The 23,969-nt window shown below is 36.3% G+C and overlaps 1 protein-coding gene across 1 annotated transcript in view; it reads left to right on the top strand.

Moving 5' to 3' along the window:
• The window catches only part of Zmat4 (zinc finger matrin-type 4), a 232,406-nt gene that overhangs the window by 140,452 nt on the left and 67,985 nt on the right, over positions 1 to 23,969 (top strand). The window contains exon 4 of the mRNA XM_077792724.1: positions 19,819 to 20,046. Coding sequence (XP_077648850.1) covers positions 19,819 to 20,046 — 228 coding nt within the window. The remainder of the gene's footprint in view (positions 1 to 19,818; positions 20,047 to 23,969) is intronic.

Genomic DNA, 23,969 nt, shown 5'->3' with positions numbered 1-23,969 from the left:
CCTTAAATGATCATGGCTTCAAGATTGATGCTTCTAGGAGTGGCTGCAAGAAGAAGTCATATCTGGCTCTGGTTGGAGCTCCTCGCTGATTGCAGCATCAACCAGCTCCGGTCCCACAAGATTTTCTGTTCAAAGATAGTACATGCTGCATTCAGCCTGGCACCTTCTATTGGCAACTGACCCACCCAGCATGCTAGAATAGAAAATCACCACTCTAAAGGATAGATTCAGCTTTTCTATGAAAGTTGAAATTTTTTTTTAACCTGGTGCCTGCCTTCAGAGAGTTCATACTTTAGAGATTTCATTTCATAATGTTCTTAGTCTAGTTTCTCCCAGCAAACACCCTGTTTCCTATAAGGAATGGAAAAGGTGAATAAGATGATCCTTGTCGCCAGTGTCCTGGGAATATAAAGTTGAATAAGATGTCCCTTCCCTCCCTATGTAATAGAAGGGGACTTATACATCCAATGATTATAAATACTGAACAGGGAAGATCTATAAATACAATAGGATAGTGAGGATGGGCAACATAATTGCAGTTGAAGAGTTTGGATTAGAATTTATGAAGGGGCCAATTTAAATAAGACCTTAACAAATGGGAGATTTGTTGGGACATCTCCTTTTCTAAGTAATTTTATATCTAGATATAATAGGTATAGTAATCCTTTATCTAGATCAGGGTTTCCAACCCTAGTAACATAGACTGGACACTTTGTTGGGTAGAAGGGGAGGCTGCTATGTGCATTATAGGGTGTTTAGCAGTATCCCTAGCCTCTACCCAGTAGACGTCAGAAGCACACCTCCAATTATGACAATAAATATATCTCTAGACATTGACAAATATTTCTTGGTGGAAAAATTGGCACCAGTTGAGAACAATTGATCTAGATGAAGGGTTAATAAACTATGGCCTGAGGACCACACTTGGTCTGCTGCCTGTTTTGTACAGTTTGCAAGACAATAAAGGTTTTTAAGCAATCAAATAAAAGTAAGAATATTTGGTGACATGGGCATTGGAAGTGAAATTCAAATTTCAGTATGTATAAAGTCTTATTGAAAGATTTCCACGCTCATTTCTGAACACAATATCTATGGTGGCTTTTGTGTGTGTGGCAAAGTTGAGTGACAGGTGGAATAAAGACTACAACATGTGAAACATTTGCTATAGATCCTTTACATAAAGTGTTTGCTGATGCCAGATCTAAATAATGAAATGGTGTGGAGTGAGATGGTTGAGGAGAGAGTGGTGGCAATAAAAGTCTATGTATCAAAGTGGAAGCAGCCTCCAGGCCATGCATGATCAAGAAGCTTGGACTATCAAGTAGTGAATAAGATGTGAAAGTTAGAGGAATGTCCCCTGGGGAAAGAACAGAGAATGAGGGGATGCCAGCGGCTTCCCCTTGTAAGGAGGAAGGAAGTTCTGCTGAGATGCTACAAAACCTCAGTGATAGCAAATCCACTAAGTCTAAAATTCAGATATTCCTGACAACTAAAAAGACAAAAATCATAACCAGATTTTGCCAAAACCTCTATTATGCTTATACCTCCTGACTTTTAAATCTTATTCAAAATCTAAGGTCCAATTTGTTTAGTGTCCTGGGGCTGCTGCAAAAGATTGCCCATGAATTTCAAATAAACTGATAAACAAGATGCCTAAAATAACATAAATTCACTCTGTCATAGGTTTGAAGGCTGGAAGTCTGAAATCAAGGTATGAACAGGGCTGTGCTCCATCTGTAGTCTTGGGGAGAGATCCTTCCTTGACTCCTCCTGCCTTCTGGTGGCTCCTTGGCATCCCTAGGGGTTTTAGCTGTGTCACTCCATTTTCTGCTGTCAGGGATTATCACATAGTCTTCTTCACCAAGTCTGTGTCCTCTCCTTTTAGAAAGATACCAGGAACTTCATTTGGGTCTCACTCCAATCCAATAGGATCCATCCTAGTTCAACTAATGACATCTGTAGAGACTCAATTCCAAATAAGCTCACATTCTTAGATTCTGAGAAGACATGAAATTGGGGCTGGGGGAGGGGCAGGCAGTATTTAATCCAGTACACAAGTCAATTCCATTTAATTGATGGCAGCTGACAAGATCATAGGCCCTTGATGACTATGACCCCCCAATTTTTATAGTAAACTCATAAGCAAGATAATTAGAATAAGAATGAAACTTAATATTCACTCAAAATCTGGAAGAAAATATTTTTTGAAGAGAATATGATTGAGAAAATCTGAAACATAGAAAAAAATCTCCATTATGTATTCCCTATGTTCTACCATTAATCACAGTGAAAATTTAAGGTTATGCATAACCGGGATGATTGGGTATCCTTATAGGACTAATAAGAAAATCCACTTGTGTTTGTGGCAAGACATTACTTATCTGAAACCCATTTGCTTCCTACCCCATACATTCACCTGATTTTGAGTAGATGCAATGTGTATTACTTTAAAAACAGACTACAAGATGGAAGAGGACTGTTCAACCTACATTAGACTTTGTAAGAACAAGAAATAAGCCTTTATGGTGGTACTGTGGGGTTGTATGTTATTATTACAGAAAAGCCTAATCTATCCTGGTTGATACATTGTCCCTTAAAGTTCCTGTTTCACCTGTAAGCTTTTATTAAATACATCTATCATTCATAGCAAAAATGGATATTGTGCACAATCATTTATATAATCCCCAGACATCATTAGCTTGACAAGTAATGACATTAAAGTTAGCAATAACCTATCTTTCATTTGTGACCCTTCCATGTTTGAAGTTGCTGTAGCTATATGTCTGTCTTAACAAAGCTAGAAGATGTATGGAGAGCTGTCCTGAGGGGTGCAGGGACCCTGGTATTATCTCTTCCATTCATGGCTGCACTTCTTGGCACAGAGTAGGCATTTAATACATATTTGTTAGATGAATTAAAAACTAGAAGCATACATTAGGTTAATAACAAGCATTTAAATGTCTATGGCTTTTTTTTCAACTGAATAACCTTGGTTATTTAAATTTCATAGTCAAAGACAGTGATTTTCCAATATGGCACAAAGTACTCTGTTTGTCCACTTGTTTGATTTGACCATTATCCTCTTATGGTAAAATAGGTGACATACAGAATAATGTGGAGCACAAACATAGCCTCTAAAATCAGACCCAGGTTTAAAATCTGATTATTCCCATGTGACCTTGCACAAGTTGTTTTCAATTTCTTATTGGTAAGGTTATAGAAATACACTATAATAAAAAAGGTATATAATGCTTATATATGTGTGTAATGCTTAATCTAGTGCCTATCACACAATTAGTGTAGAATGAATATATTATCATATGTAAATATGGGTGTATACAAACATACACTGTCGATCTTCATTATTTGAGGATTTTATGTTTGTAAATTTACCTGTTCACTGAAATAGAAGTCTGTAACTTCCAAAGCAATACTCGCAGCACTTTTGCAGTCATACCCACATATGTACAAAATTGTGAAAAACTGGAGTCATACCCTTGAGCATAGTCCCAACTGAGGCTGAACAAGGCAACTCTCTGCCTTTTTATTTCTGCTATCATGTTGTAAATGAGTGTCCTTTTTGTAGTCTGTGTAGTGCCATGATTTTTTGCAATGTTTATGATTTTGTTGGTAATTTTAAATGTCAAAGTCACCCGCAAGGGTTGTGCTGAAGTGCTTTCTGAATACAAGAAAGCTGTGGTATACCTTATGCCTAAAAGACATGTAATAGTTGAGCATCTTTTAGGCATAAGTTATATAGTGCCACTACCATGAGTTCAATGTTAATGAATTGACCATTCATATTAAGCAAAGTATCTTTAAAGAGAAACACACATGAAACAAGATTATAAATTGATGAATTGATCAAAATGTTGTGACCACAGCCTCCTAGGAACCTATCCCTGTGTTTGCCCTGTTAGCCATTATTCACTATTCACAAATCCAGCATTTCTAGCAACTTTACAGAACATAAATACAATGAATAATGAGAATTGGCTGTGTACAGCAAAAATTATATTAATTGCTTTAAAATTAAGCTTCAAAAATTTTCTGTTCATGACTCAGTAATGAAATTAAAATACATATTAAATATTTTAAATATCCTGGTGCTAAAACTATATGTACTTGAGTGTATCAAATCTAGCTTAATAATAAAACCAATAACCCAAACTGATAATTGTAAAGATATTGCATCAGAAACATCATGCTTTTGTTTCATTTAAATCTTCATAAAAAGTATGAAGGATGAAATATTATTATATCCATTTTACTGATGAAGAAATGAGACCCTGTGGAGTAAGTAACTTTCCTGATGATGCACAGTAAAATACATAATTGGAAATCAATGTCAGGACCTATGATTGCTGATTCCAGGACTTTTCTTTGATCTCTTGTTATAAATGATGTTTCAGGTAGTTTTTACTCACTTCTAACAGAGTAATTCAAACTCCAATGCTCTCACCCAGATGATTGGGAGCAAGAAAGCAGCAAAAACAGGTATTTATAATCTTTAAATCAAATATTTTTGATTGGTAGGGATTATGAACAATTTGGGAACCGGAACAAATAAGCAATGATCTTCTCCACTCTGCTTGTGTTGTGCGTGAGTGTGTTTATCACATATTCCTCGTCAGAAACCTTGTTGGTTATCTTTTTCTTTCCTTATTTCCTGTTGAAAAGGAGAGAGACAGAGCTTCAGAACTCTTCCATAAATTTCCATGCCAGACACAGACTTGCTATTTGAGTTCTCTGTTGAATGAATAAAGATCAGGGTATTCTAGATCTGTTTGAAAGTTACATAAATTCAAATTTTGAATAATGTATGCACTCCAGGTTCAATCAGCACCTCCTATTTGCATATAAGAACATAACCATAGCACTTCTATCATCAGAATCAGGTTATTTGGTTTGCCTGGCGTAATCTGTCTAGATACTTGTTTTAATAGATGCAAACAATAGTTTGTCAAACAGGCAACTGTTCATTGCAGTGCATTTTTTCTTAAATTAGGAAAGCTGGTAGGTTCTGAGGTATCATCTCTAGATCAATGCATTACTTCCAAGGATGGCATTGGCCTTTCTGTACTTATAAATACAAGAAATAGATGTGTAGAATTGCAGACCTGGAAGCAGCTTAACGATCTTCATTTCAACCATCTTATTTTCCCTCAGAAGGAACTGATGCTCAGAGGGGTGAAATCATTTGCCCAAGGTGATGCAATTGCTTAATGGCAATCATATTTCTCTTCCCTTGCAGTAATTTTTTCATGGTGCTACTTGGGCTGGAGAAATTCTGCCTGATGTGTCCATTGTCTACTCTATAGTGAATAGGGCTTGCATGGATTGGCATGTAAGATGGGCTGAATTCTTTTGGTCATGACTTTTGTGCACTGGGTCATAGGGAGCTTAGAACAAAGATTAAATCAAGACTTCTGTGTTCTTGTTTTATGTTTTGTGATTAATGAAGTGAAATCAATGACCAGATAGGATTTAGAATTTTACCAGTGAGTCTACTGCCTAGGTAATCTTCACAAATCCTTTTAGGTACTATTAAGTCATTTTCTTTCTTAGGGATCTCACATTGGTATATGACATTGATGGTTTCGGCAGCATGTAGAATGCGGTTTTACTTGTATTCCAAAAGGTATTCTTTAACACAATTTTATGAGGGAATATAATAGAACAGCCATCAATTTCTTGTGTTATTCTGACACTGTCAACAGGAGACAAGGTTAAGACTTGGAAGTCACACAAAATACATTTCTATTCAGAGGAAACTGGGAGTGAGTTTCTGGTAAGAAATCATAAATCATCTAGTAAAAATAAGAACCATAAAAGTGATGTATCTATGAAATTGAGAAGACACTCATGAAGGAAGCATTATACCTGAAATAATTGGTAGAAAATGTCCCAAACTATATTCTCACTCTTTAATTATATCTATATATTTTATCTATCAGCTTCAAAATTCTTAATACTAAGTTTGGTTTCATAATCAGATAATATTCATTGCTGGTTACTACCTGGGTCTTGAGTGCAATAAATATCACATTTCTTTATATTTTAAAAATGAATTGAAATTGTCCTCTGATCATAAAAGTCACTGAGAAAGCCAACCCCATTCCTTTACTGGGATTCTCTGTCCCTTTTTAGAGCCACACAGGAATTAAGGGTGTGTGGGTATCCTCAAGGAGGTCCCTCTGCCTTGAGGCTCTGGCTACCTTGTGATCACCAATAATGCCATTGTGTACTGGGCCTCCGCAGGCTGATGGTCAAGCTTTGAGTCTTCCTCAGAAGTGGGTCTCACTCACCTGATTTCCTATGAAGACTGATATGGTCCAGTCCTTGCAGATCAGTGATTTCCACGGATGTTGTCATACCTTCTGCACCAAGCTAGCTTATGGGAAAATAGACCAAGGCCCCATTGAAAGCATTCCTGGGGAGGTACTACCACCTGAGACACACTGTTTTCATGCTGTCTGAATCTCTATCCATACTTGCAATCCTATTTTTTCCTGGTCCTGAAGAAGCCAATTGCTTTTCTGACATCAGGCATCACCCCTACCCCCCACATACCCCACTGTTTGACATTCAGATCCCTTTGCCTTTCAAACAACCCAGGGCAAATGCATCTGTTCACTCTCTCCTGGGGACAGGGAAGACCAGACCTCAGGCTTAGCTATCATTTAGCAATGCAATGGAAGAACACCTCTCATTTTTATGAAGTGAGTCTACAAAAAAATGACAATTCATTTCTCAACAGGCTACACTGCTATATAAATTGTCATGCAACAGACACCTCCCAAGTTTACTTAACTGAAACCAGGAAGATGAAATTTCATGCTCTTTTTTACTCAAATGTCAGCCTTTAAAGAAGTTGCTTCTCTGGTGGAGGATTTCCTGTTAAGTGATTTTCAATTGTCTGTTGAGCACACAGGAGTTGCTGGCTCTAAATGAAAATTTACCTATTTTTCAAGAGTGGTTTTGGCCACCTTGAAGGACTATGAATTACAAAGTAGAGATGAAAGGGACCCAACTAAGCCTCTGCAATCCCCTTTGGAGGCAATAAATCTTATTGTTACTGATAGGAGCTAAGATGGGATCTGGAAATGCTAAGCACAGTTGTCAAATCTGGGAAGATAGGGGGTCTTGGGAAGCCCAGTGCTCTGTTATTTGAAGGAGTGGTTGCTAATCTATTGCCACCTGTTGAGATCACTTAACTGAGAAGCAGGAGACTGGGGTTAACAGGGTACACATGAAATCTCCCTAAGAGTAGATCTTGATTAGCACAAACTAATCATTAGCATCTTCAAGTTGCTTTTCAGCCAGTAGGGCAGATGAAATCTGCATGCCTAGACGTTTCATTTGCAGATAGTAAAACTGACATATTTAGAGAGCTGATGAGTGGGGAAGGCAAGAATTAATTCTGGAATATAAAGGAATATTTTACTCATTGATTCTTCTTAAAACAAAGGAAGGTTTTTAATTTTTTTCAAAGAGAAAGATGTTTATGTATTTGAGGAATCCTGATGTGTAATATTCAAGCATTTTGCTCTCTCTATTTCTCTCTTTTTTTATACTGGGAAATGAACAGGGGGTGGAGTGGGGGCTCTACCACTGAATTACATCTCCTGCCCTTATTTTGTTCTAATTTGAGATGGGGTCTTGCTAAGGTTCTCATGTTGGCCTCACACTTGCTATCCTCCTGTCCCAACCTCCTGAGTTGCTGAATTACACACATGCATCACTGCACCCAGCTTCCCCAATATTTTTTTCTATATGAATGTTTATATTTCATCCAGACACTGTAGAACGATATTTATTTAGAAATTCATAGAATCTTGAGTTACCATTTTATCTGACTTTGCTTCAGTAAGATTCCATTTCATTCTAAGTCTTACTGTCTAGCATTAGTAGCATTTAAATGCCCTTATCCTCCCTCCTGTGGGTATAAATAATGCTGAATAATACCAGTCTCCCTCAGTTACCCATCTTGCAGGCAGTCAGCATGCCCAAACATTAGGGATCCTTAAGCTTCCTCTCTTCTGAAGGCCTCCTGTTCCAGCCTCACCCTAACTCCCCCTTTTTGGTAGTTTTGGAAAACAGCTGTATATCAAGCCAAATTCCATCATCTTCTGTGAGTCTCAAGTATTATCAAGTTGTACTTTAGCTGCTCTTCTTTTAGCTAAGTAATTCTGAATCCTTTAACCTTTACTCACATGCCTTTCCTCCTTAAGCCATCTCTCTGGCTCTTTATACTTCCTATTATTCTACAAGACATCCTATAAGACCTTGAAAGAGTCTAAGATTTCTGTACTGATGACAAATGATCAGCTAAATGGACACCTCACTACCAGTATACCAGCTTTTCTGACTTACTTCTTACCAACCCCCACACACCAACCCCAGACTGACACCACTTTCCTATCTTTGCTAGTTCAGCCTCTGTTTCAGGATGGATGGATGACAGTGTGGGACTGTGGAAAGGACATGGAGGAGGAATTAGGAGATGTGGGTTCTGGTCTTAATATTCACAGTGCCTAGGATGCTTACAAACCAACTTTTATCAGTACTTTGAATACTCACAAAAAGGATATGAGATTGGACCACTGATCGTATTTTATTTAAAAAAAAAATCTCAGTGGAAAGTAACCTCATCTAGAGTTGTGATTTGAATCTAGTTTGATTTTGTTTCCAAACCCATATTATATTCTCTGTGTCTATTGGTCTCATGATTGTTTTGAGGAACCACATAGACTTCTGTAGAATTCATGCCTCTTAATACTATAGTTTTGTGAGATTTAGATGAATATGTCCATTGGAAGATTTCAAGCTCTGTGAGGGCCAGGGTGGGTTGGTGCAGAACACAGTTCCAGTACATATTGTTGAATGAATGAAACATCACAACTCAAATGCTTGGTAATGTCAAGGTGAAAGTGAGCCCATTCCAGATGCTGGTCCTCTGAGGGGATGGTTCCCAGCTGAAGCTACATAGAAGAAGCAACTGCAAAGTTTTAAAATCTATCATTGCTTGCCCTGTCCCAAATGATTCACAGTTAATCAGCATGAGGTGAGACAGAAGTCATCAGTGTTTAAACCTCTCCAGCTGATTCTAATCCTGAACCAGGATTGAGAACCACTGAGTCCTCACCTAAAGCTTTCCAAATTTAGTTCACTTATGAGTCACTGAGGTTCTTGTAAAATGCAAATTCTCATCCAGTGGTTGGGGTGGGGCTGAGATTGGCATCCTTGATAAACTGACAGGTGATGTGATGTTCTTAGTCACACATAGGTAGCAGATTTTAAGCGGCTTCACTCTCACTGGCTGTTAATGGCACTCTTGTCCTAAAAATTCTTCAAAAGAAATCATCCCTATTCTCTCTCATGCACTCACTTTTGTCTGTGTCTGCATGGCAACAATGAAGTGTGTAATGTGTGACCAAGCCATAGTTAAATTAATGATTATGGGTGATACACCTGAATAATTTAGGTGCCGTGTAGGCTTCTGTTCCCCCAGGGACCGAATTAACCTAATGATTTTCCAACATTCATCTGCAGAGTCTGATCTAGCCTGAAACCTACTTCCTTATTTGCAATTATCCTTTGCTCACCAACCTTATTGTTCAATTTGAGAAGCAGTGTTATGAGGCTCTGAGCTTAAAATTTTTAAGGGCTTGAGAACTTTCTTGCTTTAGCATTTAAGACTCTGGATTTTCTTGATCCAAGTGTTGGGAGGGACCTGTTACAATGGGGGAAAGAAAGCAGCTCAATTTATCTCACAATCTGACCTCTGGAATTTTTGGAGTTGTTTTGAGGTTTCATGGAGCTAACTCAGAATAGCATCAAACCTTCACTTTTATCACTATTCAAGTGGCAGTTATGTACTTAATCTTTAGATTAACTCCAGATAGAGACATGCAAAATATGTACATAGTTAATTTTCAAAGCTTTAAATACAATACACAGCTGATTTTCATAACTTGCAAACAAAGGGTTATTAAGGCCAGTGTTACTTTTAGGGGTTTATGTTTAATGAAATGCAATATTGAGGTTAAATAGAAAAACCAGGAAATTTATTGGGGGAGGGATATTGGCAAGGGTGGAGAAAGAGTAGGTGTACATGTGCATGAACTACTCAGAGAACAATGCCAGAAGGAACTTCCCTCAACTAATTCCAAGACTTCTGCTTCCTTCCCAGCTCAGGCCAAAAGGCTACTCTCTCACTCCCTTTATTTCTCCAAACTTAGCTCATAATTTATCTCTGCTACACTTCTGGCACTGATCACTTTTTTCATCTTTGAGTCCTCTATAAATATTCATAGGCAATAAGAAATGATCCAGGAAGCTGACTCTCTAGTTGAATAGCTGATGCTGCTGGATAAGTAAATTGTTCCCAATCCTGAACACAGGGTACACATTAGGTGAAATAGGAATGCTGGCAGAATTAAAAGAACTGAATCTCCTCTGAGCACCAGGTGTCAGCTCTCTGTCTTGCGGCTTTTACCTTATTACCTGCAGTTTAGTGATGCCTCCAGTGTAGTTCTCAAGGGAAAGATGGCACTTTTAGGGAGTGGGTGTTGGGATGAGCCAACCAGTTCCTATCACTGTCACTCTGCCCACATGGGATACTGTCTCTTACCATGTTAAATATGGGGCCTGAGGTATAGGAGGAAAAGTTAATAGCATTTCCAGCTAATTAGAAGGTTGTTGATTCTTGCCCAAGCAATTAGAAAAATATATACAGTAGTATTTCCTTATCCACAGATTCACCTTTTTAAATTACCTGTGGTCAACTATGGTCCAAATACTAAATATTAAATAGAAATTTCCAGAATTAAAGAACGTGTAAGTTTTAAATTGTGCATCATTCTGAGTGGGATAATGAAATTTCATATCATATCATCCTGCCCAGCTCAGTGTATACATAGTCCCTTGGTTCAGTGTGTACATACTGTATATATTACCTGCCTGTTAGTTACTTAAGTAAATGTCTTGGTTCTCTGATTGACTATTTTAGTATCATAGTGCTTGTGTTCACATAAGCCTTATTTTACTCAATAATGACCAATGTGCAAGGTAGTGATGCTGACAATTTATATACATCAGAGAAATGCCTTTAATAATGAAAGAAAGAAAAAAAACTTTGATAAATTTACTGCAATCTACAGTAAGAGTGAAGAGATAAAAGCATAACATGTACAAGGTTGGCACTATCCAAAGTTTAAGACATCCTCTGAGGATTATGGACTACAATCCTCATGAAGAATTGTGTCATAATTTTTAGTGTTCTCAAAATATTACTGAGGTCTAGTGTCTCCATATTTTTTTCACTCTGCCCTTAGGTCAAAAGAAATACTTAAGTTTATGAATAGTTAGTTTCTAACAACTTAGTGTGTCCTAGTAACTCAATAGCCATCTGAAAACATAGTATATAAAAATTGAGAGAACTTGATATTTTATATTCAAATGACCACACTGATTAGTGATGTTACCACATAACTTCTCATAACTGAGAGTCAAATTGGACATCAATACCGTGAATTTCTATTCCTCTTTGTTTAGTTGAATTGACTGGAAGTAGTGTCCAAATATCCAGGTTCCCAGAAATATGAAATGTTTGAAAGGTTTGTAGCATCTGATGTTGAAATTGTGAGTTAGTCATTCCTGAAGCATTCAACAGATATTTCTACGTCTTTAGAATTTTAAAATACATTACAGAATTTTTATGAGTTCATTGCATAATTCCAGGCTACCTCTGACTAAAGTTTAGGAACTATGACCATAACCAGAGTTTTTGTCATTGAACTTAGAGGGAGTGCATAAGTGGATAGTATTTGAAGACCAAATGCCATGGATGCATCCTATCCATAGAGAAACAGCTGTCTTTTAGATCAGTCTGAACAGACAGAATGTGATCACTGATTCCAATATCAATCCTTATATCAAACAACAGAATGTCCTAAACTAAGGCCATGATTCCTTCTCTCACATGTAAGTTACTTTAGAGAGTACATTGCGCCCCTTAGTCAATATGAAGTTGTTTAACATTTACTGTGTCCAGGCCCAGTTCTGGATACCTGAGATATAACAGTGAACAAAACAAGTAATACTCCTCGGGGCTTCCATTCTAGCCTCCTGCCTTTCAATGCATGAAAGAATGGAGAATCTCACAGCATTTGGGTTCATTTGTCAAAAAAACATGAGAAAATTATAAAAGGACTTGTATCTCCTCTAAAGTCCTATGTATTGGCTTATTTCCAAATATCAGAATTCTGCAGAAAACAGGCATTTCTAAAATATTTAGAGGCTAATCAGTGACTGAAACTAGAGGGAATTATTCTATATTAATGAAAATCAATGATCTATGAATACTATCTTAATGAAGACTGATGATATATGAACGTGGGGAGGGTGAGGAAGCAATTCCAGTTAATAGACTGATTATACTAAGAATGTTGATACACAATTGAATTAGAATGATGGTTCTGTTAAGCCATCCTCATCTTTGTTTATTCTCAGGAAATGTAAAATGGCATGTACTTTGAAACATTAGATTTATTATAATGCTCTTTAAATTCCTTCATGGTACAGAAGAAATAATGTGTGGATTTTTCTGTCTTGAAGAGCAGAATTCACTTCCAACCCCCATCCTATGAAAAGGAAAAGAGGTACTTCATTTAATCTAAACAATTAATGCTGTGTTTTTGATCTGCTAAAACAATAAGAAACCCATTTTCCTCTGGATCTTCTGGAGAAACCAGAGAGACTGATACATTTATATTATATTCTGGCTGAACAAATTTTCTTCCATCCCATTTCCCAGAAAAAAATCAACAATAAATTAATAAATAAATCACTGCAAATGTAATCTTCTGGGATTTAATTTAAGACCCAGTTCTGGCATCGAAAGTCCCCTAAGCAGTGTTTTTCAAACTTTGCACTAAAGCAAGTTAGCATGAAATGTGGCCTATATATAAATTGTAAAATAAAAATGTTTTCCTTCTGCATCAAGGAGTATATATATATATGTGTGTATGAATATAAAACAAATCACTCATAATTCACAACAGAAACAACCATGGCTAAGATTTTGATTTATAGCTTAAGTTTTTGTATATGGTTTGATGTGGTATGTGCACCACATTTACTATAATAAGTAATTTGGTTTACATCCTATATATAAACCACATCTTTAAGTTGGTATTCTAACTTGAATATTTCTCCATGTCACTAGTATTTTTCTAAAACATGTTTATGATTTTTTTTCCTATTGCTTCATGGTATTTCAGAGCAGAGATGCTCACAGTTGTTTTTTTTAATTAAAAAATACTTTTTTTTAGTTGTTGATAGGCTTTTACATTATTTATTTATATGTGGAGCTGAAAATCGAACCCAATGCCTCACACAGGCCAGGCAAGTACTCTACCACTGAGCCACAGACCCAGCTCCCCACAGTTTTTTTAATGCAACACTTATGATGAATCTAACTTGTTTTTTTTAACCATATAAGAATTTATGAAAACTGTCAAAGACTTAACTATCATAAGATATTTATTAAAACATAACAATTCCCCAAATTGATATTAACTAAGAATTTCTGGTCCTTTTCTTCTTTTACTCATCACATGTACCTTTGAGTGTCTACTACCTACACAGGAGGCAATAGCTTTTTGTATCTGTAAGATGCAAAAGAAATCTAAGAATGAACGCTGACTTTGCACAGTTGGCATTGAGTTGAGGCACTTACCTGCCAAAGAGACTGGACTGTCTGGAGACTGAGCTGCAGAAAGACCTGATAACTGCCTCCTCAGCTAGGTACTGAATGATCCAGTGAAATTTAACTCTTGGCAGTGTTTGCAAAAAAAACAGTGATATGTGCTGAATAACTTCTACTGTCATTAATTACTTTTAGGATAAGAAAAAGAAAAGGAAAGAAAAAAAAAGAGTTTATTCTAAGAACTAGAAATCAGGCTTTTTTTTTTAAGCACATTTCCAAATATCCACACCGTCACCACCACTCCACCCTCCAGCCCCAAGAATAAGTGTTGAAGCCTAGGAAATGTGTTTGGACTTTACAGTTAATCTGTTTATTTGGCCTATTGCTCCCTAGGCATCACTGGAAACTAGTTGACATGAAATACTGTGTTTGTCTTAAGAGTCGGGAGATCTGGTCTTTGCCATTTCCTCTGCTGCTTATTAATCCAGGGGTTATGAGCTCAATGATTCACCCCCTGAGCTTCAAGCTGTTGCACTGGTCAAACAGGAGATTAGGGCAACTAGATAAGCAAATACATAGAATAGATGAAATTAACTGCACCATAGCACACAACTGGAGAGAATCAGTATTATGAATAAGAATGCCTTAAGTGAAAAAAACCCACAGACTTTGAGTAAATAACTGGTTTTTTATTTCTATGTCAAGAGCTCCGAGGTGGGCACAGTGGGCACCCCTGTAATCCCAGCTGCTTGGGAGGCTGAGGCCAAAGGATCATGAGTTCAAAATCAGCTTCAGCAACTGAGTGAGGCCCAAAGCAACTCAGCAAGATCCTGTCTCTAAATAAAATATACAAGAAAGAGCTAAAGATGTGGCTCAGTGGTTAAGTGCCTCTGGGTACCAAATACCTACTGCAAACAAACAAACAAACAAATAAAAAAAGTCCCAAATTCCTTTTGTGAATGGACTAAATTTTGTTTTTGTTATTCTGAATCTTAGAAAGCATTAGGAATGAACAAAAGAGTAGACAAAGAGGGAGAAAGAAAATAAGGAGCATGCATTATAGGAGAGTGAGAAAGAGAAAGAAGAGGGAGGAAGAGATAAAGAAGGGGAGACTGAGAGAGAGATTAAAAGTGAGGACAGGGGGCAGACAGAAGAAAATTGGGAAAGAGAGGGATAGAGAGAGGGCGGGGAGAGAAGAGAGTGGGAAAAGTGTGAGGGAGCTCAGCATAGGAGCTGTGCCTGTGAGGTTGCAGAGCACCCTGGGGCCATGGTCAGAAAGCAGACAGGCAAGACCCTATGCTCCCCTCTTTCTCCACGATGGACACCCAGTTGGTGATCTGAAAAAGATTTGAGATCTAGTAGTGGATCCTATCTACTTGATTGAGACACCCACTCTAGATTCCTGACTATTTATTCCCAAAGCATTCAAAATTTCTATTTCCCTTGTGTAGTGTTAAATCAGGTTTGTCCCCAGCAAGCACCTCATTCCCCCATTTGCCCAGAGCATTTCCCTGTTTCTGTCCTCAGAGCTCCATGTCCTAGGAACTTCTCGGTCCTGGGCAATCTGTGATGGTTGGTACTAGACCACAAGCTATAGTGAGGGTTTCAATGCCAGGATAAATGATCCAGAGTAAACAGCTTCCAGTCTGAAAGTGAAGTATTCAGAATGATGTGTATAATTGGTTCCCTCTGAAACTCATGGAGATAGGCCACCCCCAGAAGGTGCAAAGAAGTTTGAGAGAATAGTGAGTTTCAAGATATCTAGCCGAGATGGGCGTGGTGGCACATGGCTATAATCCCAATTACTTGGAAGGCTGAGGCAGGAGGATTGCTATAGTTCGAGGTTAGCCTGGGCAACATGACAAGACCCCATCTTAAACAAATGACAACAACAACAAAAAAGCATGTCTAATTAAATCCAAAAGAAGGAGGGAGACTGGAGTAAGTGCCCACAAATTGACATATAGCCCTCTCATAATTTAGCTTTCACCCTACTTATTTTCTTGTATGTATATAGACTGGCAAATCACCCAACTTTCCTATACCTTGATGTTACAATTTAAAAGAAAAAAGGAAAACTTTTGTTATCATCTCCCTTTCTCATTTATTATGAGGTGGGCCTTCCTTCCTTCCTTCCTTCCTTCCTTCCTTCCTTCCTTCCTTCCTTCCTTCCTTCCTTCCTTCCTTCCTTCAACAAAGGGCATTGGATGAAGTCCATGCCCCTGTCACCTTTCAGAGTGAGGCAGTATCTGGTGGCAACACCCACAGGGTGCTCAGGAAACCCTTTTATCCTTAAATCAGCCATGGGTCTCTTGCCAGAAAAAACAAAACAAAACAAAACAAAACATGGGACAAGGATGCATATTATTTTAGACTATTATTCAATATAGTTAGATTATCTAACAGTCCACAAATAGCTTTTGATAACCTGCTGTCTGAAAACTTTGTATGAGGCAGGGAAAAGTATATTGAAATGTCTTTCATGATCAGGTGGTTCTTAGAAGTTTTATTTTGTTTTGTTTTATTATTCTCACATAGAGTAGAAGGGGTTGAGAAGCATCCTGTAGCACAGGTGAGAAACTGTAGAAGAATGATGGCCCTGAATCCAGGTCTTGCTGTCATGGGAGCAGCCAAAGGTTGATGGTATGACAGCTCAATGTGTTCTTGAGTTTCTTCAAGGTGACAAGAATCAGAACTGTTATCTAACTTTATCAGTATTCATTTTGATATTAGCTATCCTGGCAAACTTTTTAGATTTTGAAAAATGAAAAAACTTGTAATTTCCAAAGAAGCAAGTAATTGTTATTCCTCTGTGTCTCATGGATAAAGATGTGACCCTTTTTTTCTATTGCCTATGGAAAAACTAGCTCCATTGCCACTTTATTTTATAGTAATTTTCAAAGAAAACATGGCAATATTTATATGACTGTTCTCAGTATCAGCTGTGGTTTGGGAGGTGTGTAGCTTTAAAAACATCTTGGTGCTTGGCTCTCCCTCTAGACTCCAATCTGATTGGTCTGAGGTACAGCCTGGGCATAGAGATTTTAAAGTTGGGTAAGTCTAATGTTGAAAACTACTGATTTTAGGGCAGGGCACTGTAGTGCATGCCTGTAATCCCAGCAGTTTAGGAGGCTGAGGCAGGAGGATCACAAGTTGAAAGCCAGCCTCAGTAACTTAGTGAGGCCTAAGCAACTCAGTGAGATCCTATCTCTAAACTAAATGTATAAAAAAGGGCTAGTGGGGCTGGAGTTGTGGCTCAGTGGTAGAGTACTCACCTAGCATACATAAGGCACTGGTTTCAATCCTCAGCATCACATAAAAAATGAAATAAAGATATTATTTCAACATAAAACTAAAAAAAGAGGGCTGGGGATGTGGCTCAGTTAAGTACCCTGGGTTCAATACCTGTACCAAAAAAAAAAAAAAAAAAGAAATGGAGACAGAGAGAAAAAAAAAACCCACTGTTTTTGATTAATTGACTATTGGATCAACATTTTATAAAAGATAGATACAATCAATATTCAGTTTAATTTTTTTACAATTGGAATGAAAATATGAAGTATGAAATAAAAATAAAAATTAAACACATATTAACCAAAAATGTGTTTATTAAAAGGATATTTTTTAAGCCAAATATAATCTTTACCCCATTTGTACTAATTTCATTAGAATAATACACTTTAGCCAAAGATTATGAGAGTTATGAGCCATGTACACATGGATTTATCATTAAAACCTGGAAACTGCACTCCTCCCATGCAATTTCCATATTTGGCATTGAGTCAAAACCACAAAAGGGAGATAGCTTCTAAAATGTGTTCCATTCTCATTTTGTGAGTTAGCAGCAAAGACTATTATCTTTAAAAGGCTTGGTGATCCTAAAATTTAACCTTGTGGAAATGAGGGACATCAGAGGTTGGCTGAAGGTCATGTAGCTCAGTGATGCTGAAGCCCAAGTCAACCCTGATTTCTGACTTTGATGCAAGGCTATTCCTACCCCCCTGTCTTTGCCTTTATAAGTATTTGGAAAATATAAACTGGGTTGAGATTGGAGTAGACAGTTGGAAAATGAAACAAAAGAAATATTTAAATCTTAGACTTTATCTGATAATATACTAGAATTATTCAGAAATAGACACTACAATACAAAAGTAGCCTCACTCTACTTTCCTATTTGCTAGATAAGGTTATCTTATTTGATGACTGTTCTGCTGTGCATCACTCCTGACAGGCTGCCGTATATCAGGTATTAATTGAGAAAAATAAAAAATTGATAAAGTGACTGAGTGTTTTTTAGGGTCCAGTTTAGACAAAAATAGGTTATGCTTCAAGAGTCAGGATTCATTGAGATTACAAATGTTTGTTTTACTTTCCATTATCCTAAAAAGCAATATGCAGCTATAAATGCTCAGAATTGATAAAGATGCAGGAAATTTTGAGGCAAGACCAAATTTTCTTGAAAAGAATGGATATTTCTTTCATATCCAGGTGAACCATAAATTTGTAGCCTTTATTAGATTTCCCAGGTCATAGAAGAATGACCCTTGGTGGGATGTATGGCACACAGTTGAGATTTATTTCTATATAGTTATACATAATCAAATCTAGCTATGAGGCATTTAAGAAGCATATTGTTTATCAGAGTACCTTTAGAAATAACACCGTTAAATTTAACCTAACTAAAACTACCTGATCTGATAAATTCTCTGGATAAGAGGAAAAAAGACTTCCTGATATGTTGTCATGGTGTGGATATTCTTTGAATTAAAATGTCATTAGGCAAGTATGTATTTCCATATCAGATATTTTATCTAAAATCTAAAAGTCCACACAGAAGCTAATTTGAAAGCTTGGGGAGTTGATTAATTGGTTTCTTAACTCGTCATTGATGTCCCAGGTTTCTGCTTTTCCTTGGAACAATGACCCTTATGTTCATAGTTTTGTCAACTACATTTCCCATCTTGGAGACAAGGAACACACAGAAGGTGTTGCTAAATTGCATATGACTAATGAGCCATGGGAGAATTTAAATATTGTTTTTGTTTTGAAAATATTTGGATCAGAATATTTTTCCAAGATGAATTGGAATCCTGTGTTTACAAAAAGAAAAAGATGACAGATAGTTTTAGGGGAAAAATATCTCTTTACTTATTTAATTTAAAGAGTCCTTGGGGGCATTGAAAGGAACATTGGCCTTGGAAATTAAGCATTTAGTTTTGAGTCTCGTCTTTATTATAACTAGATATCTCATCTTTAGAAAGTCACTTGGCATCTCTGAAGTCAATCATCTGAGAAATAGGACAATAACCTGAGGCATAGTCATTGTAGGGATGGTAGCAACTTATATGTTGTAATGCATGCTAAAGTTATTTTTACTTTCCATTAGTAAACTCCTTCAATTTTTTTTCTAGTCCAGAAATAACTGTAAGTTCACATGGAAATGTATTAATAGCTGGGACTGTGCGATCTCAAAATAGTGATATGTGATATATGCCTTTCAGTTTGGACAAGCAACATCTGCTGTATATTGTTTTTTTTTTCTTTTAGAAAAAGAAAAAAATAACCGCTGTACTTTCAACATCAACTTTAGCAGGTATAGGTTGAGAACTTATCCTAATAAACAGAAATAACTGACAAAATTAACATGATTTTCTCAATTGGTACAATTCAAGTCACTGAAAGATCTGTCTGTATCACTTAGGAAAATCCATTATTTTTAGCTCACAAATGTCCAATTCATCCATTCAAAATCGTTCAAGTCATGATTGTGCAATGTTTAAGTATTGGCTACATTTTGACTTAAAGATCACTTCTTTACCTTCAAGAGTTTACTTTTACAACCTAAGATATTTTTCCCCTAAGAGATGACCTCTTGAACTATCACATTTAAGCATAAAAATATACAAATTCAGTCAATTAAGAATTTTCATTTGTATACCAACTCAAAAGTGAAGGTTGACAAAGAAAATTTTCCTGCTCTCAGTAAACTCTCTTGGATTTTTAAATTCTGGAGTGAATATGAGACTCTCTAATCTTTGGGCAGTGAGTAAAGGTACACTCAGAGATGGACTAACCTGGCCCATGCTTCTCTGTTGTCTTTCCAGCAACACCCCTGAGTTCACTCAAGCCCCCACGGGTGGAAGCTGCTCCAGTGGTTGCATCTCCCTATCAAAGAAGAGATTCAGACAGATACTGTGGCCTCTGTGCTGCCTGGTTTAATAACCCTCTGATGGCCCAGCAGCATTATGATGGCAAGAAACACAAAAAGAATGCAGCAAGGGTTGCTTTACTAGAACAACTTGGGACCACCCTGGATATGGGGGAACTAAGAGGTAAGAGCAACTTTTCTAGCTTCTGCCAGAAACCTGGGCTTTCCAAGAAAGGATTGTGTTTTCACAAATTGAGATCATTGTTCTTACTGCTTTAAGAACAATGTAAGGAGAACATGAAGGTCACCCAAAAGAGATGGAAGAAAAAGAAAATGAGCAGCAAACTAGCTTTAGCCCAAACTTTGTAATCTCCTTTGTTTCAGTGTTTCTTTCCATATTTTGATTGACCTTCAGATCAAAGGCACCCATCCATGAATCAGATTTTTTCCCTTCTGCTTTATTCCTAACCCATTTTATCCTGTTGTCCCAGATGAGGAACATCTGTAAAAACTTAAATATAGTACATACTATATAATATAAATAGGTGCTATATCATACATTTATAATACTATGAATATAATTATAATATACAGTGATATTATAATCATAATGTAATAGTTATAATATTAATATAATAATATATAAGATATATATTATGATTTCCCACCTATTTTAGTATACCTGTGTCAATTTCATTAAAATATGCACAGAATTGAAAACTTAGGATTTAATGGGTTAACTATGTTCTCTAGTGAATGCTTTTGCAGATGAGCAGTATGAGAGAAGATGCTAAAAAGGCCAAAAAGCATTCTCTTATTTTAAACTTGTATGCTTTTATGAATTCAGACCAAACAATGGTGCTGGGTGGCACTATATAGCTATTTCCTCCTTGCTTTACCACAGCCTCTAACAGGTGTTTGGGGGCTACTGGAAACCACAACTCACTTGCAGTTTATGTGAGGAGTTTCAGAAGGTTGTGAGCAGACTTGGAAACTTCCTGTGGATGCCCTAGGAAGCCACAACCAATTCATGGGACTTCATGGACTATTTCCACATCAGCTACCATTAAAGCTTTCTTTGATCACCTGAACATTTTTGATCAGCTTGGTGTTGGCAGTGCAGAAGCAGAACAAAACTAACTGCATACTACATTTTAAAATGTGTTTTCCCAGAAAAAAATAATTCTGCAAAAGAATCCTGTTGATCTCATACCTCAGATTTGGTCTTTAAAATATCAGATATTGCTTTATTTTCTTGCCAGAGCACCATCATTCATAATAGCTGTTATGACAAAATTTACAAATTGATTTCGAGAATATAACCTGCATTTAAATTAGATTCTGCCTGTGAAATCTATTGTTCTTATTTCATCTGGATCAGGAACTCTAAGAGGAATAATTATTATAGGAATTGAAATGTCTGATCCTTAACTAAATAAGTGGGATACAAGATCTTGCTACCTGAACTGAGAGGAAGGACAGGTCAATTACAAATATATTGCTTGAGAAAGACTACCAAAGAAAAGGACTTCAGCTGGAACTGAAAGAGTAGGTGTAGTTTTAACAGGCAAGAAGGCATGCCACCTGAGCAGAATCATAAATGTATGGGCAATTGGGAAGGAAGCATAAGCCATAGGCAGTTAATAAACACATTATCCTTAAAGAATCCTTTATTACTATATGGATTTGAGATTAGGGGTCTATGAGTGCACCTATAGAATTTAGTTAAAGACATTTTTCCCCAAGATAAATGATTAAAATAATAACTAAGAGTGAACTTTAAAAGTAATATTTGTGTTTGCATTCTAGCTATAGAAAAATGACATGGGGTTTAATATTTCACTATGTCAGATAATCTCATTGTGGAGGTTTTGAGTTGTGGCATTTTAGCTTTTTGTTGGGGATTTCTTATGTTTTCAGTCTATGTCTTGTTAAAAAATATAAGACAAGTCTCTCTATAGCTGAAGGCCTACCCCCAACTCAGCTGTTACTGGCAGATAACAAGTTGGCTCAGTGACTCCTTCATGGCAGGGCACTGAAGGAGAAAAATAGGGCTTTATTTATGTTTTGTGCCAGATATTATGACTTGAAGAAGAATTATTCCTAGAGCACATTCTTCCTGTCTATTTTGAATTATCTATGCTGCATCTTTTATGTACCACCACATCTTAATGACTTGGGCATCTGAATTCTGTAACATTTGAGCAGCTTGTCTTTCATACAGAAGACAATAAGGCTGCTCTTTGACTTGATAACTCAATGTGACTGTGACTCAGTAGCACATGGAATGTGATTAGCATTGAACGCAATGTCCTTGAATCCAACCCTTTTTACCCACCAAGGGTGACATTCTGATACATATTTATTCAAGTATTAAATATTGCAAAAGCTTGAGGAATGAAGCAACTATGGCAACCTAGCACTTCTGAATACACACACACACACACACATACCTGCACACTTATTTCTAGAATGATTCTAAAGCATTAGAATCATTTGTCATTAATAAAGGCAAAAATGTTAATCAGTAAAGACAGGCATATCCAGAACCTTCAAAAAAAAAATGTCATCAGGCCGCCAGAGCATGATATGTCAGAGTGGTGGCAGGCTAGACGTTTTCTTTCTTTCTCCCCTAGCACATCTCATGTTTTTAAACACTATTATTTACTTATTTATGCTGTTTTTCTGTCTTCCTCCCTGCTCTCCAAGTAGATTGCCAACAACTTGAAGAAGACATCTATGTTTATTTTGTTCATTGATATCAGTGCTCAAAACACCTCCAACAGTGCCAGACTCCTACTAGGTGTTCAATAATTAGTAAAAAAAAAAAAAAAAAAAAAAAGTAGAGAAACCAAAAATGAAAAAAAAAATAGTTAATAAAACTGACTTAAAATTCTATAGCTCTAACACGGCAATCATTTTTACTTCTAAAATGATCCTAATTGAATATTTTATAATAAATTTTTATGGATCTGTTTTATAAATGCTTTAATACAATAAAAATGTTAAGTGATATAGTTTTATGAGTTTTGACAATGCAAATATTGGTGGGACTGACATCCATATTAAGATATGTAACTTTTATATCATGGGAAAGATTCAATGTTCCCTTTTCCAATCAACCCCAATCCTCTGATCCCGGGGATCACTTTCTGATTTTTTTTTTTTTTACAAACAATTAGTTTGTTCTGAAATTTCATATAAATGAAATCAAGAAGCATATATTTTTGTATATGTTTCTAGCTTCTTTTGCATATTGTTTAGGGCAAAGTAATTGTACTACTGAGTAGTATTTTACTAACAGGAATCCCACAATTTATCCGTTCACCTCTTGATGACTTCTGGATTGTTTTGGTGCTAGTTTGAATACAGCTTCCATGAATATTTATGTTCAACTCTTTCATTTCTATTTTGGTCAACACATGTTTCACTTCTCTTGGTAAATATGTAGGAGTAGAATTTATGGATTCTGAGTTGTATATTTTTAACCATAAGAAACTACTCAAATCCAAAGTAACTGTGTTTGTTTGCATTCCCCAAAATAACATATAAGAATTCTTAAGCCTCACTAACATTTTCTTCTGTCCTTTGTTTTTGCATTTGATTTTGTTTTTAGTTAGTTTAAAAAGGTGGTTTTAGTTTACCTTTCATTAGTCATTAATAATGTCAAAAACTTTTTTCACATGTTTATTGATCATTTCTGTGTCTTCCTTTGTATGTCTTTTGTATATATTTTTAAAATTTGGTTGTTGATCTTTGTATTAATGAGTAGTAGGAAACATGTCCTTAAGTACATATATCCTTTGTGAATATTTTCTCCTAATTTGACACTCATTTTCATAATTAAATCTTTTGATGAGTAAACAATTGGAAAGCAGGTAAGTCTAATTAATTTGTTTCTGTATTTTATAAAAATTGATATATATATATATATATATATATATATATATATATCCATTATGCAAGACATTTTTGTGTGTGGTGTGAAGTAGGGTATTGAAACTCATTTTGCTTCTGTTCATTTGCACTATTGTTAGAGAAAATTTGTTGAAAATATTTACTTTTATTCATTGAATTGCTTTGAATCACTTATTTAAAATCTATTGA

This window comes from Urocitellus parryii, chromosome 14 (genome assembly GCF_045843805.1).
Source record: "Urocitellus parryii isolate mUroPar1 chromosome 14, mUroPar1.hap1, whole genome shotgun sequence".
Lineage (NCBI taxonomy): Eukaryota > Metazoa > Chordata > Mammalia > Rodentia > Sciuridae > Urocitellus > Urocitellus parryii.
The sequence above is the reverse complement of the archived record's forward strand: the minus strand, read 5'-3'. Positions and strand labels throughout refer to the sequence as shown.